This window comes from Daktulosphaira vitifoliae, unplaced genomic scaffold (genome assembly GCF_025091365.1).
Source record: "Daktulosphaira vitifoliae isolate Bord-2020 unplaced genomic scaffold, ASM2509136v1 Scaffold_4, whole genome shotgun sequence".
NCBI classification, from domain to species: Eukaryota; Metazoa; Arthropoda; class Insecta; order Hemiptera; family Phylloxeridae; genus Daktulosphaira; species Daktulosphaira vitifoliae.
The window spans coordinates 26,921,611-26,942,650 of NW_026099575.1; the positions used below are offsets into that span (position 1 = coordinate 26,921,611).

A 21,040-nucleotide genomic window follows, 5' to 3' on the forward strand; every position below is an offset into this window, starting at 1 on the left:
TAGTTATACTAAAAATATTTTCTTAATATTTTTTTAAGAGTAATCGGATGTTTAACATTAAATCAATTACTTGTTACAACAACATTGTAACTTTTTATACTTGTCAGTAAAATTTACAACACTAAATTATTCCATATCAATTTCATACTAAATTTAATCACTCTACCAAGTAATTATTCATGTATTATACTTATATATCATTCAATGTAAATTTCATTCACATAACATTTATTAAAATCACTGACCACATCACTGTAGCCTTCTTTACATGCATCATTAAAAATTATAGTAAAAAAATATTTAAAGGAATATGTATATACCACTTCTACAATAAATTTTTACTGATACATACATTCTTCAAAAAATTAAAGTAATATTAAGTCGAAAAAATAAAATATGCAATCGAAAGTTTTAACACAAAATTAGCATGTTTTTAAAATACGGAGCCATTTGCACATCGAATAGATAAGGTGTCAAAACAATTTTTTTAACATATATTTCGTAACATATACTTTAATTTAACATATGTTTAATTTTCGGAGTAATCACGGAACAATTTCAAAACCTAAGTTGAAAAAGTTAAATTTATGTGCAAAAGAAACCCCCACTGTAAGCTGATACAGGATCAAATTTTCAAAAAGTTTATTCCAAACGAATGGGAAATACCTAAATAAATATTTAAAAAAAGATAATTTTGTTTTATTCAGTTTTAAGAATAAAAATTTTTTAAATGTCGACGTTATCTGATTTTATAAGTATAAATTTGTTAGGGATTTCTCTCATTTACAAGGAGTGAGGGAATTTTTTTAATTTTTTAAGAGCAGTATCTTTAATTAGATACGATTTGTGATCTTTTGACGTATCGTTGAAAGAAATCAAATTTTTAGCATAGTATTGAAGCTAAAACAAAGACATGTAATTTTCACCAATTGTTACTTATAACTGATATTCTTAATTTTACTTAAAATTATTGACAATACAAAAATTTGTATGACACTTTTCTAAGTAAAATCACAAATTCTATAAAATATTCGTGACGACTTTTATGAAAAATTATAACATGTGCACTGCGCAGTTATCTATGGATATTGCGTAAACTAAATTACAAATTTGTACATTTTCTCTATTATTTGAGCTTATTTTTTATAAACTCATATGAAAAAAATTCCCAGTTCCCAAAAATTGGCATTACTCAAACTTTAAATTATGCACTTAGGAAAGGTTCAGTTTATACTTGCACATAAACTCAGACCACGTCCATAATCACTCATATTAAAATTCCTGGAACTAAATGAGTACTTTTTCTAAAGTTGTTATCAACATTTTTTGTAAGAATCGAATTTTTTGAAATTTTGAAAAAGAAATATTAAATACAAATTTCATATATATTTTCTATTTATTAGTAATAAATAATAAAAATTTAAACGAAATCTAAGAAGGCAATAATTATTAAAAAATGTTTAAAAATATAGATATTAAAAATTAATTTTTAACTAGTGGTATGCAACATTATCGGCTGGAAAATTATATCATGAGTATATATTTTTAAAATGATTTAAATATTTTGTTCAATATAATTTTCTATTGGAAATTAACTATATTTAGTAAAATAACTTATTTATTTTACTCAAAATGACTATAATACTAATGAAGAAATCGGACCAATAAAACTTTTGTTATCACATCCGACCAATAAACTAAAAATGAGTGAACACACACACACAAGTGTCACTCGTTGTGAACGGAGTGCTAAATATCATCGATGATGATTATTTTTCAATTATCGTAAGCAGTTGGATTAAACCGCGACTTTCTCAGGCGCTCAGCTCAATTGAATCGTTATTGCTCTTCGGCGGCAGAGTTGTTCAAAGAGGTTATCGGTTTGACATCTCGATTGGTTCTTGAGGGACGCTGACACAGGCGATGGTCCGGAATGACGAACCAAACACCTTATAGAAATAATCATAGTAAATAATAACAATATTATTAATAGCGTCGGATACAATTAGTCGCTGTCACCGCCGCCGATTGAAAAACGATTACATACCATTAGCTGGGCCGGGTGTTTCACCGATGTAATAATAATGTTACATCATATTGCATTATCAACAGGTACGCGTCTGTTGGAAAACGCGTTGTACTGATCATCTTACCCGCCGCCGCCGCCTTACGATTACCGCGAGTCTTTTGATCTCTGGGCGTAGAAAATAATAATAAAATATTGACACGTCAAACTTCATTAGTCACGCGACAGCAAACGAGTCTTTCGTTTGATTTATGAACCTAGCGGCATTTGCTTTTTTCCACTCGCCTCGCGTTTTTCAATCAGTGTGTTTTTTTTAGTGATTATAACTCGGCCAACTCCCGACGCTTAATAATATGACATATAAACAACGCACACGTGTAAATCTTGTATGACGCCAACACTTGTCGCCACAGATTATTAATACTTCCTGTTCGAATAGGAGTAGTTGGTTAATTAAACAAAAACCGAGAACGTCAAGACTGTCCGATTCTGTAGTTGAAATTTCGTTTGTGCTCGCCCAGGTAAATGTTTTATCGTCGATTTTTATTGTTTAGCTTTTATACCCGTTTTGACTGTAATAATTTCCTTATTAAGGTGAAAACTTTGAAAAATTCATTAACTGCGACACTCGCCAGTTTAATCGAGTGGGCCTGTTGTTAAATACAAGTCGTACATAGTATGTAATACAAGTCGTTTAAAACAACTGCAACAATTAAAAACGACAACTGTAATTTATATCTGTCTCGTCTGTTTTTATTTTTTGTAAAACGCACTTGGTTAAATGTTACATTTACCGATTACTCGGATTAGCTGCTCACGAAATACGTGTAATTCAAGAAAAAAACAATTTCAAATGTCACGAGGGAAATAATGTAAATGTAACCGTTTCAGCGCAACACCTATCTATATCCAAAGTGCATTGACAGTAACCTTGGGTAGGTGGAATGCTAAACCGGAGGGTTGCAAAATGATGAATTCTCCTTAGATACCGCCGGCTCGAGTAATATTATACAAAGTTAATTTCCGCACTGCCAATCAAAAAATTGACACACGACTACTACCCCCCCGAACTGCTGGCGTACAACAGAATAATAATATAATATTCACTTGGTCCGCAGAAACTCCCGTGCCGTCGTTTCCTTCGTCTATAGGATTGTATGTAATACAATTTGAAAGGCAGTGCCGACACATCGACCGCCATCATCACATCGACGGGAATTATTTCTTCGGAACTTTTTAATTAAAAGCACACAGTTATTTCACTCTTTAGGTGTGTAATGTGTATGAACAACGGAGGTGCAAAAAAGTACAATAGTGTCATTATTTTGATTATTTCTTTATTATTTCATACAAAAGTAATGTTATATTAGCTTACGACAGACTGAACATTTCTTGTTATACAAATCAGAGTACACAAGTTGTTTAGTTTATCGGGATAACTTTTGATGATCCACCTTGATATAAAATCTGTACAAGTTAAATTAGAAAATATATTTCCGTACACTTAGAAATGTGTTGCACTCAAGTTATTGCAAAATAGAAATTTCTGTATGGTTAATTATAGGGATCATTTGTCAATCTAATAGGTGAAACTCGATATCCCGAGCTGAGTTATATGTTCACTAGCGCTGCACAAACAAAAGTCATATATGTACTTCATAACGTTAATTATAAATATAATTCGTTCGCATTACAACTATTTTGGAACTGTAAGTTATACGGTCTTCGTAGACAGAAACAGATAACACTTTTCAGTAAATTTATAACTGATGGAAAACACTGAAAAGAATAACAGTTTATAGGTGTTATCATCACGTCATCAAAGCAATAATTTAATAAAATACTATTGAAATAAGTATAAAAAATCACCCAAATTTGACTTGCCGGAAGCATTTAAGTCTAATTACGATGGAATATATCACAAAACATCATTTTGGTATCCAGTAATTATACTTGAATTTGTTTGCATTTAAATATTATGTTATTAAAAATAAAACAAAATGTAGAAAACGACTTGCTGATTCATTTCTGTGATAATGCGAGTGGCAAACGAAATTTTCAATCTGGACTTGCTGTCAAGTACTCGGAGACTGGATGACTGATGATCGTTTATGTGTGTGTTTGTTACCGAAGACAGGCGGAGGCCTCGAGGAATTGAAAACTCAATTTATTTTACTAACGCCTGTGTGCGTGCGTATGTACACGACCATTAAGCAACTCCGTCTAACACGATCATCCCGACACGGTCAAACGATATAAAAAAATCTAGGCAGGTACAAGTTATTATAACGTTAATTATTTTTACACTATAGATACACCTTGAGATGTTAGACAAATACACAACTATTTAAACATTCTTTTATTAGTTCTGTTCCCAATGGATGTAATTGGATATACATTGGTAAGTCTTCTGGCTATTCTATAATATTGTCATAAAACATTTTGATCTGTAATCAAAATTTTCCAATTTTAACAAACATTTAGACAAGATGAACAATAGCATTGTACTTTGTTAAGCTATTTATATATAGAGAGAGAAGAAAAATTTGAAAAAGTTAGTAAAATTTTATTGACTTGTTCAAATTTTTTTAACCAAATATAAGTACTGTAAATATTAATAGTTTTTTAATTTTTATCTACTTTATTAAATAGTAATTTAACGTTTTAAAGTTATAAAACAAATTTACTTAGGATTAACGAAAAATTGAATAACAATATTTTAAGAAATACAAATTTTTCGTAGATAAACTTACTAAATGAATTTGTCAAGATTGTTTTTATCACAATGTTTTAATTATTCTTCTGAAATTCAATTACTTTTGACTAGTAAAGATAATGAATAGTCATTCATTATCTTAATTCTAGTTTTTTGATGAAATTAGTTAAGCATACTTATTCATACTAGTCCATACCAATCCGTTAAATGAGATCATAATAATTTAAGTAGAATTGATTAGCACAACTTATTTAATGTAATAGACTTCACTGATGAGAATCTATGACATTTGCTTTTACTTAAAAAGAAAGAGGAGATTTTAATACAACCATCAAAATATATTATGTGCATTTGATTAAGCAAGTTAGACCTAGTACATTATTACTTTTAATAACTTAAGTATGATCTGCAACACTGAAACATCAGTACACAATAATAACATTGTATAAAATTACAATGACAAGTGGGTATCGTATTATCTCAATACAAAATTAATTGCCTTTGTGTTCTTGTGCACAATTTTTAAATTTCAATACATTTCGTGTGTAATCAAACAGGTAATTATTAAAAACAATTACTTTGTTATTGTCAATCATTAATTTTATTTTTGAATAAGAAACTATTTTCATTTTTATGCCTTCGTAACACAAATATTGTACACATGTAAAATATTGATTCTGAGAAAATTGTCAATTTCAATTAAAAAACAGTGAATTATGGATATTTTATAAGAATTAAATTTATGAACTAAATTATAAAAATAGCCTAAAATATTTATGTTAACTTGATTATTGATGGTTTATTTAAGTAGATTATAGAAAGAAATATTTTTTGCAAATGTTAAATATCTTTTTATTTTCATGTTCTCTCAAAACTCATTTGAGAGATTACGAAGAAATTCATGTAAAACTCTATAATATTTTAGTCATACACTAGTACACAATACTTACTATAAAACCAATATAAGTTTTGCAGTTGAACCAGAACAGTCTTGTTAAAGAAAAATAATTACGTTTTTGGTTCTATACACCTCATATGAATTCTTGTAACACAATTACACACATTTGGTTAGGAGATATGTTCCTGCTTTAAATTTTAACATTTCTGGCCTACCATTTCCCCAGTGCTTTGCCACTGTTTCCTTAAAGTATTTTGTTCATCTATATAATTTGCATAGCCAATTATGCAGCACGATTATATAGGCTCTTAAGACCTTATTTGCATATAGCTCGCGTTAAGAGGATGTGCACGTCCTACGAGTGTTTGGAAAGACAATAAAGACAACAACATCTTGACGACGTTGAATATAATAATATAATAATTAATCGTATACCGCATTTATTATGATTATTATTTTAACGTTAGTACTGTGTTCTGTGCCACCACTATAATGCCTATTTTATGATTAACGCCCATTTGGCAAATTACAGCCAAGAATGCTATAACACAACATAGAGATTTATTAATTCACATATGTGAGCATTACATCTATAAATTATAAAACAATAAGTACATATTCCATTGGCCGTAAATATTTTTATTTATTATAATTATCAATACAAATATTCTACACACGTGGCCGACAATGTACAGTAGTGGTCAAAATTATAAGACACCTCCAAATTTTATATTTCATGCGGATAGATTTTGGGCTTGTACGTTATCGTAAACGTTTAAATCAATGCATGTTCAAATAAATGCATGAAACTTTTTTTTTTATATGATGTGTTCATAAACTTAAAAGAAAACCGCCTATTTTGTATTGATTCCCTTTTGTAACTTAATTTTTACTTACATTTTCGATAAAAATTTATTTTTGCAATTATAACACAATGCAAAATGACCAGCCTATTTTCGCTTTTTATTTAATAAAATAAATAAGTTAAACAATAAATAAATTAAAATGAATTTTTTTAATTTAATTATTAAAAACAAAAGGTTTTCAATAATTACGAATATTAGTGTAAAAATGTTTTATTTTGTATGTTTCTAAATATATATACTACGTTTCTAAATAAATTAGTTGAAATAACATAAAATATGCGTTTTCATGTGATTTTTACCTAGCATATTGACAAAAATTAACTTATTTAACAATAAATTGGCAAAAAAAAAAAAATCAAAAATGGTTAATTTCACGATGCTTAAAAATTCTTATTATTTGTCTGCGGTTTGAACATGACTGGATTGACTTGAAACTTTTTTTTGATCAAAATTAATTATCCAAATATCATGTAGAATAAAAATTACGCAGTTGGATGTTTGTAAAATTTTTTTAAAAAGCCTTTAAAATGATTTATTAACTAAAATTTGCTGTATTTGCAAATATAATATTTTTATCGAAAATGTAAATAAAAATTAAGTTACAAATGTGACTAATGCAAAATAAGTGGTTTTCTTTTAAGATTATGAACACATTATACATAGAAAAAAGTTTCATGCATTTACTTGATGATTGAAACGTTTACAATTGCGTACAATCCCAAAATTTAAACGCGTGAAAAATAAAATTTAGGAATGTCTTATAATTATTCTCATTACTGTACAATAGTAAACTTGCATTGAATATAAGAGTAAGTGATTTTAAGTAGACATTAAATTCAAATAAGATAAGTTTTTCTGTGTGAAATCACCTTAGTTAATAAAAACTATTTTATGTTACAAAATGGAGGAATTAATATTTCTAGAAGTGTTTTTTGTAATGTGATTTGTTTTGAGCAATTTGGATGTTTCTTTAATATACAAACATCAACCATGTAAAAAACTCGACACTACCCTTTTTAGTGCGACGCACCAGGTAATAATATTATACTACTCTCTTTATTGATAACATACAATATTTTTAAATATTTAATTTCAAAATTTAAAACCCATTTGATATTATTTATACATAGTGATTGGATATCAAAGTCTTAGAACTGTTGAAGTTTATAAAAGATGTTAACGTATTGTTATGACTTCTTAAAAGATCATAAATTTCTATTGCTTCTTAGAATATTATATATTTCAATGGCTTCTTAAAAAATCATATATTTCTATGGCTTCTCAATATTTTTAATTTCTACGGCTTCTTAAAAGTTTATGTATTTCTATGGCTTCTCAATATTTTTCATTTCTACGGCTTCTTAAAAGTTTATATATTTCAATGGCTTCTTAAAAGTTTATATATTTCTATGGCTTCTTAAAAGTTTATACATTTCTATGGCTTCATAATATTTTGTTTATATACTTTTATTCTGAGGACAGCTGATGTGAGCGTAGATGATGTGAGAGATCGTGTCAAGTGGAAGTTTAGGATAAGGGTGGCCAACCCCAAGTAGTTGGGATTAAGGCGAGGAAGAAGAAGAAGATACGTTTATTCTGTAGGTTAGCTTATAACACCTTAAAAGTTGGTTGATGATGTTTCTTAAAAAAATAATTTTAATTAGATTTAGATTAACCGATAAACTACAACATAAATGTTTGTTCCTTCAAACCTTAAAATAAAAAAAACAATAACTATAGCAAAAATAACTTTCTACTAAATGAATGAGTATAAGTAAAAATTAATTGTACAATTGAAGCTTCTTATAAATAATAGTAATTAAACAAAATTTGATTTCTAAATTTTACAATTATTCTACAACATGTAGAATTGAAAAATTATTGAGTTTGTTCCATAACCATAGCATCCAAATACAATAGCAATAGTTAGGTTTTTTTTTAACATTTTTAATTTAAGATATTCAATTTTGTTTGACAACTTTCTCAAAATAAATCTAGTGTAATTATCATTTTAATAGCTAAAAAATTTTAGTTAAAAAAACTTGTAAAAGTATTTGTTTAAATTCAGCATTTTTAGGAATTTTTCAGCAATTTACTTTGTAGACTTAAATAATTTTGCAATTATTAAATTCTTATAATAAAACCATTGTTAATTATCTGAGTGTTTTAAACACAATATCAAAAATTAAAGAATATGGCACATATCCTGCACCATATGTGATCCATATAATTGATACTGCATACATAAAAGATATAGGTGATTCGCTTTCCAAAAGACTTCCGAAGACTTTATACGAAAGCATAAAAAGTTTATTCAATATAACTGGAACGTTGAAGCTTACTTTAAAATTATTGATAGAACTTAACTCTCATAGTCAACATTGAGCATTCAAAAGTTCATCTTTATAATATATTAAAAAATTATCAGAAGATATATCGCAATTGGAGGCTGAATGATAATTTCAACATTATATTTCAATTTTATAATGTTCTTAGGAGACATAGAACCTTTTTGAAACATGTTGGCTCACCAAATTATTTAAAATGAAATCGTGTCAAAATTACTCATCTGTTATATTTTTAGTGTTATGCTTGAATACGTCATTTCTGTTAAGCTCTGAGCACTTTTTAAAACATTATCAATTTTAGCTTCAATTCAAAGCTAAGAAGGTATTAATTGTTTTTATTTAACTTTTCGTAACAAACTTTTTACTGTAATTGTACTAAAATTGATTTACTCATGAAGAATTCGTTTTCCTTTTGAATTTTTTTACATTATTGTCATAGAAATAATTTAAATACAAACATTATTAAGAGCCAAGATCTAATTTAATTACTTGAGCTAATCGTTTAGGTCTTATTCACTAAATATTTTTCTTTCGATGCGTCGTGACTATAAATTCATTTTGAAATATTTAAAAAGTTTGAATATGAACAGAATCCAATATTCTAAAATATTCTATCTAGGAGAGTGTGATGGTCCTAAACATTGTTTGCATACAGTATATAATTAGGTATAAAAATTAGATGAGAATTTATATCATTAGAACTATTGCTTATTAATTATTCAAATTCAAGTTTATGATCTATGCATCAATGGATTATAGTAAACTTAAAAACAAGTCAAGTCAAACTAACAATAATTTTTTCAAAGATTGCTAGTAACACTTTAGTCTACTCCGGACTTAAAACCACCTCAGGTGTGTGGTTACTATTAATTTTTACTGGTTAATATCAAAATGAACGTTTCTAATTTATTTGGAATGGAATTACGTAAAATCGAGCTACTAGTGTTGTGTTTAGACCAAATTACGACTCATTTAAACATGCTCATCCGCGTGTTAATTTGAGTGCGTGTACAAAAGCGATCGGCATGAAGCGCTTTACAAATGCACGCACACATTACACGTTCCTAGAGCATAGGTACCCCGGAGGCGTTAGGGTCGTTAACTAGATGCGCCGGCAAAGTGTCGGTTACAATGCACTGGATAATATAATATAGTCATAACGTATATGATAGTAATAATACCCGTAGTATGTAATAATAACGAGACCGACCCCGTCATTTGGCCCCGGCTCGATTGAGATGTCAGTCAGATGCAATATAATTCAGTATTAGCCATAATGATAGTTTAATGAGACGACTCCGTGCCGATGCGGATTTCTTCCATTTTTTTTTTTTTTGAGATGTTATTTTTTCACATTTTACATTCAGCTATAATGAAGAGTATATTTTACCGATTATTTTGTACGGACATGAGATGACACGAAAGAGATCCTTTGACTGCGATGAGTACTACACTATGATATAGTGCACGTTCTGTCTGAAGGCGGCGTCGTCGGTCTGTAATTATAGATCAGTTGTTATGTTCACCCTACGTGTGCATTTTATTATGGCCAACTAAACATCACACTAGTCTCAGGTGTATACTAAAAATAAAAATAACGACGGAACTTCAAAAGTACTATTTTTTTACTACGCGACTTTCAAACAGAAAAACAACATTAACAAATAACGCTGGTCTTGGAAAGACTTGCAAAATTAAGAGGAATTCAATGATCGTTTTAGTAAAAGCCAATAATTTATTGGGACTTTTATCCCGAAATATTTTTTTATAATTATTAATAATAATTGTTGGTGATATAATATTATTGTGAGTAGATTTCTAATGTAATATTGCAATAGCAAAACTAGGAATACGAAAAAATCAAAAATAATATCGATCTCACCGACATGCATATTTTGATACATACATTTAAAAGTAAAAAAAATTAAAACAATAATATATTTCGATTATGATGTATTACCCCTATTTGTATGGCGAATAGCTTAGAACGATGATGATAAAGTATTATCATCACATAATACGTTAAAAATATTATTTACCATAAACTTTTAACGGATATTTTTTTGTTTAAAGTTGTAATTTCCATATTTAAAAAATGATTCTTCATCGACTGACATCGAAGGATTCACGTCATTGGTTGACTTGGATTATAAATTAATACTTAATGAATTGATGGGTATTTTTTATATTAAACACGAACCTTTTTACAGACACAAAAAAGTATTAAATATGTTTGATTTCTTTTTTTTTTTTTTTTTTCCCTCATTCCCCGTATAGGTTAATATTGCGAGTAGTTGTTTTACCCCTTACACGGTCCTCTATAACAGTTACGCGGATATGCGTGTCGTTAGACCACGTACTTGTCCGATATACGCCACCACCAGGTCCCAAGGGTGTCATTCTTCTTTGGCACCTCACGCTGGACCCGCAGGGCTTTGGCCCTGTGACATCTGGCGGTTCCCTTGAGTTTTGATTTGCTCGGTGGCCAAAAGTCTAGTACTCCTTTCTTTTTTTTTTTTTTTTTTGATAGATAAATCGTTGTTTACCACTCCTCCGTCCAACCTTAAATCGTGATGTCGACCACCACGGGCATTTCATTATAGTCATCCACCGTGGAACATCGAGTAGTACAATATAACTACCACAATAACACATGTGCCCAAAACAGTCGTCTAAATCATATAACGCGGTGCAGTGGTAAATGTTTACATTTAAATTTTACGCCTACTATTGTGTGGTAGACTGCCAAATGGAATCAGATAAAAAAATCACATAAAAGTTTTATTTTTTATTGACGAAGAAGAGGGAGATAATCGAAATGAACCTATTATTGCATACAATATTGCACTCGATTTCTGTTGTTGTATTAAAAGGAATAGTATTATCAAACAAAACACAGTTCATACGAATGGGCAAAACAAAAGCTGCTTATCAATTTATTAAACCCTTATGATTCGTTTCACTGTCAACATTCTTTACCCTTTCATTTTGTTAAAATTATAGTCATTATTCATAGCTCTCGTGTGAAATGTCTAGCAGCGAGTTATAAGAACATTTTAAAATATAAAAATTTTTAAAAAATACGTATAAGAAGAGATCTAAAGCAACTTTAAAAACATCAAAATACTCAACTAAATATTTTTAATTTTTCGAAAAAATATGCGATAATATTTAAAAAGTACTTTTTTTAACTGTTATTTTTACCGCTATGTTAGAATAATGAATTATTAATGAACGAATAAACGTCCATGTGAAGTTTATGGAATTATAAATATTTATAATCAATGCCCTTAAACAAGCATTAGGAAAAAATCGTCACAAAAACTAATGCTTCGCACGGGCTCTTCAAAATTAGACATATATTTTATGCTGTGACGCGCATTATAATTTTTATTCAAATGTTGTTGTGCTCGAGTGATTAATCATATTTTATAACAATAGAAAATGTCCAAAATTTATTTTCGATCGGCCACCTTGATCGTTTTCATTGTTCCTAGGCGAAAAATTATCAATTTCCGATCGACAGCCATCGATCAATAAGGTCGTTTCCCTAGCGGGTTCCAATAATTTTTATTATTGTTGTAAATCGTTAGAATGAAGTCTACTGCCGCAGAAAAACGGACATGTGTGTTCGACTATCGCATACTCCGATCAGTAATTACGTCAACACCCCAGCCGACCATTTGCTGGTGTTCGGTGTGGAACGGGAAACAGTAAATAATTAAAAATCGCCGGTCCACATCGAATCGTCGTCATTTTCGATTCTTTCCTCTCCGTCTGTTCCGAATCTCATATAAACATGTAAATGCGGCTTCGGCAACAAAACAAGGGCGATAAAAACCGAAATCCGACCCTAAAATCTGATTAACATTTCGACGGATCAATCCATCTGCCGCTCGTTTAACACCCTCCGGTTTCACTGCCTCGCGTATGTGTGCATGCGTTTGCGCCACCACCCCTCCTCTCATGGACCCCGCAAACACCGTATCCAATCCTTCTAATCTTTTTTAGAGAGAGTTTATTTACACCGTCACCGCCGGCGCCGCAACCGAACGCTAAAGAACACATACCCCTAAGTCCCCTTCGCCAAGTGTGTTTCCATTACTCGTGTTTAATGTTTACTTACACGTTTCGAGACCACCGACAAAATCACAACAACATAATATTATTATGTCGTGTACACGATCAAAAAACCAATCTGCTGTTCACGTGAAGTGGCTTAACGAGAGTCACATACAAGCCGATTATGCTTAAAGACTTAAACAAATACAATAGATTTTTGTTCGTCAACTTTTTTTCATACATAGTCTTTACAATTGGAAAAATAGTAAACAAATTATAATTCCTTTAAGTTTTGCTATTTGACGACAGAAAAGCTTTTATTTGATACGTTATTAAATTTCTACATAGATATTTATTTTATCGGTTTACATACAACGATTTTTTTATATGGCACGAGAAGTATTATGTTGAATTTTCAAGACTCGGTAATGATTTGTAGATATTGTGAACTTGCTTAGTCCGTAAAAATATTTTTTCTGGAATTTGAAATTTTTAATAAACAAAACAATTTTAATATTGGCTTACCTACATAAAAAACATGTCATTTGGTTTATGGTCCAATGACGATAAATTAAAAAAATAAAATATAATTTTTTTTTATTAAAATAAAAAAAAAATACAAAACAAAAATTCTGCATAATTACAACACTTGGTCTGACAAATGGTCTAATGATAAATTACACAAGATTTTAGTCTGGTGACCCCGTGGGCATTGATCGCGATCGTAAATCACGACCGGTTGGGTTATAATTTTTCTCTTCGTCGTAGACTAGCAGTGTATAAACATTTTTACCAAACAAACGGCTGACCAGCAATATTTTTGAAATGACAGCGAAATATTATTTTTGATTAAAGAGCTAATACATAAATAACAAAACAATATCGTTCAAGTCCTGTATATTGACAAAAATCTGTACGGTGGCCGACCACTGCGGTCAAAGAATCAACAAAATATGTCGCTCATAAATTCAAATTTACTGGCTGGCAGAGCTTGTTTAACACGAAAAACATCCATTCGTAATCTGTATACAATGCCATTGAATGACAAATTATAAATTATCTGGATATAAATAAAAATATATTTAATTTATGAGATAAACAGATATTTGCTTCAGAATGAAATGAATATTTATTACTTTATTAGTACGACAAAAGTAGTAGTGTTATAAATAATTAAAGTAAATCATTAAATTACCTACATGTGTTTTTCCCAAACATAATAAAGCACTCAAAACATAATTTTATGGTCCTTAGATTACAGCCACTAAATCAAATATTTAATTTATTGATCATATACTTGAATTTTTTGGTAGATTTCAACATTTACTGGACACAACGTTTTTTGCCAATTATTGATAGTGAAGTTTATGAACGCACAAGCCTATAGCACCACCAGAACCTTAGATTTATAAAATCATTGAGCAAATATCAAAAATTACTCAGCAAATCACATCATCGTGACTAAAAAAAACTTGTGGGTCACCTCTAAGAAGAGTATTTGAACAACCTTAGCACCCAGTATCGACTTGGACTACGTTAAGAAGTCAATTCTTTAAGTACGTCCTAATAACGCACGAGTAGGTTTAATTTTTTTTTTTTTTTCATAACTTTTTATTCCCCAGTCGCTTAATAACACTGCTAGGATTACACTGATCGTTTTATTTTTTCAGAGTGTCTGTAAAGCTGACGTCCTCCAGCAATGTATTAACACATCGCGTGTACCTGCGTTAACTAATGACGTTTAATAAGAGAGCACTTTGTCGGGTGATCCGCGATGAGTTATTGTCGACAATTATACCATTTGAACATTATGACTGTGTTTCAAGTCGAATGCATCGGGAAATTAATTATAAAATGCTGTCGGTCGTTTCCGCGATGACGTTTACGAATACAACAAACATAATGATATTCTCAACTGGTTCCAACAAAACAGTCGTACGACCGTTGATATAATATATTATTTTGACACTGCCGAGTCTCCGACGACTTTCGGCCTTACTCGGTACAATGAGATCATTTTAAAAACGCATTTATAACGACTTTGTTCGGCATCATTGATCGTTACGATTTTTCATAAACGTCCACCAGACCAGTCGTGTTCACCGGAGCTGAAAATGAAAAGAACATAAGTGTCGACGCTCGCACATACATATCTATTATTCTCTATTTTGGCGCACCCCAGTCAACGGTGCACGGCGGCGCACACGGGGGGGGCAAGCTGCCCAGGATTGTGGCACTTTGGGATATGTAAAAACGCATATAAATCAACGATTCCTCCACTCCGTTGAGATTGTACGCAATGCGCCATGTTAATAATATGTAAAATAATAAATAAGGCGAAAGGGAAGTAGCGAAGAAAAGGATAACTGGGGTAGGTATATGAAGCGAATAATGGGATCACCTTGTAATACATACCCGGACGTTTTGAATGTAATTTGACATAAAAATATTTGTTGGTTCCATACTACAATAATGATATTCCACGACCGTATGTCAACCGATTTCAATAGTCGGCATTTTATCGAAGGAACACATTACGTTCGAACGACCCGGGGCCAATTATCGCACAAAGGTTAAACGACCTATTGTTGAGGTCAGCGAACAGTTGCGAAATGGATACACCCGCCGTTTTTGTGGCATTTTACCCCAAATCTGCAAAAACATAAAATGTCATATCGATGTACTATGTGAATAGAATTGATGTAATTGTTTGATTTTAGAAAGTATTCCACTAAACCACAACTAAGAAAAAAATACCTGCTATTTATTATTTTAGACATCCTTATTTAAGTTTACCAAATATTTACTTTCTTAATACTTTATTAAAATATATTGGTTTGTAGTGTAGTCTATTTATTAAAGCAATCTTCGTGTACACCACTTTACTAATAATTGTCAATTAAATCGATAATTCTGCGTAGATTGTAGAAAATTTCTTAAATAATATGAAAAAAAAAACGGTTTTAATCAAATTTTATATTTAATTATCCTAAGAAATAATATAAGACAATTTCACTCTAAAAACTTTTGAAATTTAGTGTTTCTAAATAATGTTACTTAAGTCTTTAAAATTTAACAACGTTATCAGGCAAACTGGAAGGTTACAGCAAAAACCTTTGAGATAACAAAAAATAACACATTAAATTTAATAAAACAACATCTGAAATTTTTATTTAAAGTAAAAATAAATTTTAACAAATAAATAGATACTAATAATTTTTATTTTAAATAAATGTTATTTAAAAAAATCATTTATTTACAACTGAAATTTTTTATCATAGCGTTGGATTAAGTTTAAAAGTTATGCCACTATTTCTCTATGGGCTAATTTCATAATATTTCTTGAAGAAAATAATTGAGTGAGGTGATTTTTCCACTAAATACAAATTCATGTGTCTTAAATGTGATATATTATGACTTACTTTCGAATTTTATATGTGATTGATTTATTATAATTGTACAACATTTTGATTATGATAAAAAGTTATTTTTGATGCAGTAGGCCTTCATCACACCTAGAAACATAGTATTTGTGATACTTAATAAAACAGGCAATGCTATTAATTTATCCATGAACTCTTGAAACATAATCAAATTATAATTTTTTTATAAATTCTATTCGCTGATACGATGTTTTGAAGTCAATTGAATACAAAAAGAATAGTGAGGTTACCCCAACTGATTATACATTTTGGGTACAAAGCCCTCATAAGAAAATTGTTAACTTACGATTTACAAACCTATAAAATATGTACAAAATCATTAAATATACTATGGAGGTGTAATTTTTTTTTAATTTATGAACACGATATAAATAAAACATATAAGTAAAAAATTATTGAAAATAAACATTTATATCAACATTAACAAATTTATAGGCAAGCATTTAAAAAACCTAAACGTAACTTAAAAGTGGTTTTATAAAGAAGTTACCGATTATAAATAAAAACTTTGAATTATTCTAACATTTTTAACATAATGTGTTATTTTTAAGTGTAGAAGGATAAATTTATATAATAGAACAATTTTAATTAATTAAGACTACTGCAATATTGTAGCTATGGTGTTTCCGTTACTAATAACAAATATTACTAATTAGTGAAACATCAAAGCATTAAAAAAATATAATAAAAACAAAAAAATATAGCTATTAAAAGAATTATTTCCTTACGTATATTTTCTGTACTTAATAACAAGTAAACTTTCTAAAATACTTTTTATAGGGTAATAATATCTGCACAGTGCATTACCCAAAATATGATAGTATACTTTGATTGATCCACTAATACGACACGGTTCAGGCAAACGGGTTTTTTTTCCCTAAGGCGTTATTTGGTTGGTCACGTGTATGGTCGCGTGTGAGTATGCCTAGTTATGTGGGGTGGGTATCCCTTAAGGGAAAAAACCTTCAGATTTGTATCGTATGCAAAATATACATAAGACCCTTTGTTAATACGAACAATATTTTCCTTTTTCAAGGGTTATACCATTAATCCGCACCGATTGCCCAAGCGCCTCATAAATAATGTTTCATAATAGTTTTTATTTTTATTTGTCACCCTACAACTATTAATTGTACACTAATAAAATATTCAATTGTTAAAAATTTTAAATATAAAATCATAGGTGATCTTCTAATATCTCATGCTATGAATTAAAATAGTTATCTCTAAAATTATTTTAAAAACTGTACTATTGAAATCGATTCCATGAAAAATTATTTTTTTATTTAACACATTTTATTAATAGATAATTGGTGAAAACATTTTAAAATATCTCCTCATAAATCACAAAAGATTAGGTGTTTTATAAAAAATAAAATGTCGAAAGGGGATATTAAAAATTGTTTTTTACTGACCTAAACCCTAAAAAAACGGTCTCGATCTGAATAATAAAAAGTGCATTAAAAAACTGCTTAAATCCCTATTTCACCATATTTTTATCCCATAATTTAGTCGAGTTTATTTAAAACTTATGCTTAAATTATTACCAAACAACTAAATACTTATTAACACATTTACTATGTTTATGGTAACCGATTGAACTAAAAGCTTAAATATAATTCAAAATGTTAACTATAGTTTAAAAATCATTGCTAGATCATTTAAATTAATTAAAAATCGATTTTGTAATATTCCCTACAGCACAAACCAAGTTATAGACTATATGATAACAGCTTAATTTTTAATCTCATTTTAAGGCAGAGATCGTTTTAATACAATAATAATACTATAAAACAAAGGCTGGGAAGGACTCCCAAGAGACCTGTAAAAGAGGTGTGCAGTCGTTGTAGAACACAATATAATTCTGAAACGGCCAGAAAGTTAGACACATTTAAATTTCATTTCGACCCGTGATTAAATTAAAACTGAATTAATGAATAGCTGTTTCGAAAGTTTCGAGTATCTTTATTCTGGTTTAATAAAAATTACATTTTAACTTTATTCACTAAAGTTTTAATTTTTGTTAACGTCGTTATAATAAAATTAAAAGCGGCAATAAACTTTTATTTCATTCATCTAAAATAAACCTATTTCTAAGATAATTTAGATAATAATCGAAATTAAAATTTAATGAAACATTTAGCCAAAACTTTTTTTGCCAAAATTATATTTTATTATTACTATTAGGACTAATATACCCAAACATACAGAATTAAAATGTGCTATCTTAATTCAATTAAAACAAACAAATATTGAAAGCTTATTTTGAGAATTCAAATAAACTCTTATTATTATTAATAAAAGGAAATTCTAATATGTTTACATAAATATTTGTATACAATTTTATGTTTAATTCAAAGTACATGCGTATGGAATTTGGATACAGTTCTTGTTTACACCTAATATTGCACAAGCATTACGGAGTATCATTAAAATACATTTTAAATTAAATGAATTTAAATTTGTTTTTTGCCATTAAAAATTTACCAATAATAATTGTCCTTTTTATAGGTTTTAATGTATTAAACATTAATACCGTGTTTTAGAATTATTTATCATATGATAAAGTTATGTGTTGATGGTTGCTAATAATTTTAATAAACAATGTAATTTGAAATCTTAAATGTTCAGATAGTTGTACTGTTTATATGCTTTTATTTTATTATATCGAGAGTTATAATTATAATTTCTTTATGACTATTACAGGTTTATGAAAACATGCCTCAGTCGATTTATGACCAAAGCCCGTCGAATTTAGAACAATTTTTTACATTTATTAAAACAGTGATATGCCCTTGTCTATATTATAGAAAGAAAACCGCTGATATTATGTCAACATATGATTGTAATTATTCAGCTCATAAAATCCAAGTATGTAATTGTTGTAATTCAACGTTGAAACCAAAACAACATTATTCAAATAAAATTCAACCCAATAAAGAGGTTTGTTGCAACAACTCAAAATTAAAACATTCTGAATCACTTTCGTAAGTTTAAATTTTTAAACGAATAAAAGAAATGTTTTTTTCATAGTGTTTTTGTCTTCATAGAGATAAAAAATAATTTTACTGTCCAATTTTAATTATTATCCTGAAACAAAATAATCAATTACTCTTAAAAGACAAACAAAATGTTCATTGTTATTTTAAACAAAACAATTTTCAATGTTTAATTCACCTATCGTATGAAAATTTTATTGTTATGCATAAAATTTCGTTTTTTAGTTGCAATAAAAGAAAAGGCAATCATGTAAAAGTACGGCCAATGTCAAATAATATCTATGCATCGCATAACAATACTTCTCATGTTAAAAGACAACTATGCCAACAATCTTTACCTAGGAGAGATGAATTGTGTAAATGTTGTCATTCCGTAACGAAAAAATCATTTGAATGTCGACCAAACCAAGTTAAGGTTTGCAAAAAAAACATTCCTAAAAAAAAAACATTTTTCGATAAGATTTTCTACGCTGAAAAAACTTGGTAAGAATTTTTATAAATTAATATGCTATGCAAATACTTACTTGTATATATTACAGTTGTAAACGAAATAAAATGACTAATGTTCATTTAATAAATAGACGTCCCATTCGAGTAAATTGTTAAAATTGGTGAGTTTAAATAAAAATATTAAAGTGATCTTAGAAATTATTAAACTAAAATAGACAATTTTAAAAAGATAAATTTAAATCAATATTACCTTTAAAAATGTTTAATGTTTTTTATTTTTAATAGATATCTCTAGTTTAATAACTGCATTAATTATTACTATAAAGTATGCTTTGTTGAGTCCACTTTATATATTTAGAAAATTTTACTTTAACAAACTAAACTTATAATTTTGTTTGATATGAGTATCATACTCATATCAAAATATGAGTATGATGAGTAAAATACGAATATCATATTCGAACAATCAACATTTTCAACAATAAATTAAATTTGAAAAATAAGGTTTTTAATTTTTATTATGAAGAATTAAAAGTTTCATCGATAATCGAAACGAAATGAAAACTTATCATCATTTATGTGAACGAGTGCTGAACTGAATGAAAAGAAAAGTATTGCATACGGTGTTAGAAAAAATAAAAAAAATCCAAAATCTAAATTTGATCGTTTTAAACTTTTTTTATTTAGTAATTATTGTGTGTTTTATTTTAAACAAAACTGTTTTAATAAAAAAAAATTTTAATTTCTCTTTATTTTCAATTATATAATATTACTTATTATTATATGTTAATTTCACAAATGCTTAAAAAGAACAATTTTTTTCATACATTATTATTACATATTAAGTATATATCTACGTCAAAAAATGCATTATTATGTGCTTATTAAAATAAATATAAATTAAGAAGAATTTTTAACTTAGAGGTTTATATTTAAATATATTTTGAATAATAATCCAAAATGTTTATGAAAAAAATACTTACTATGTTTTATAATTTTATGGTACACTATTAGTTAAGCTTTTCTTTCGTTGAACTAATTTATTTACTTTGCATACTAATGAATTTTCACTTTTTAATTCTCATAAGTTTTAATTTTAACTAAAACCCTTTTTTTCTAACAAGTGAATATCATGGTATACTATTGTTATAAATTTTACTATAGTTATCCTTAGGGTGTCGGGAATAACAAGGGGTCCGACGGCAGTCGTTTTGAGGTTAGGAAGGAGTACC

General features: G+C 28.6%; 1 protein-coding gene across 3 annotated transcripts; it reads left to right on the forward strand.

The window, feature by feature from the left end:
* The first annotated feature begins 7,183 nt into the window (after nt 1–7,183).
* Nucleotides 7,184–20,500, forward strand: LOC126904095 (uncharacterized). 3 transcript variants are annotated; one of them, XR_007703653.1, is made up of 6 exons: nt 7,184–7,315; nt 7,414–7,539; nt 19,066–19,346; nt 19,584–19,841; nt 19,898–19,969; nt 20,335–20,500. XR_007703653.1 is itself a non-coding variant. In XM_050682816.1 (5 exons), exons 2-4 carry the CDS (start codon nt 19,078–19,080, stop codon nt 19,962–19,964), a joined length of 594 nt encoding a protein of 197 aa, XP_050538773.1. In that variant the 5' UTR covers nt 7,184–7,315; nt 19,066–19,077; the 3' UTR covers nt 19,965–19,969; nt 20,335–20,500. The 3 variants fall into 3 exon arrangements, 2 of the variants coding, with proteins under 2 accessions (XP_050538773.1, XP_050538774.1); XM_050682816.1 differs by lacking the exon at nt 7,414–7,539; XM_050682817.1 differs by lacking the exons at nt 7,184–7,315; nt 7,414–7,539 and adding an exon at nt 18,647–18,965.
* The last annotated feature ends 540 nt before the right edge of the window (nt 20,501–21,040 follow it).

Bases quoted from the DNA above. Each gene is read 5' to 3' on its own strand.
- LOC126904095 (XM_050682816.1), top strand. From the start codon at position 19,078: ATGCCTCAGTCGATTTATGACCAAAGCCCGTCGAATTTAGAACAATTT. The intron at 19,347-19,583 runs GTAAGTTTAAAT...TTCGTTTTTTAG, and splicing joins AAACATTCTGAATCACTTTC to TTGCAATAAAAGAAAAGGCA. The intron at 19,842-19,897 runs GTAAGAATTTTT...TATATATTACAG, and splicing joins TTCTACGCTGAAAAAACTTG to TTGTAAACGAAATAAAATGA.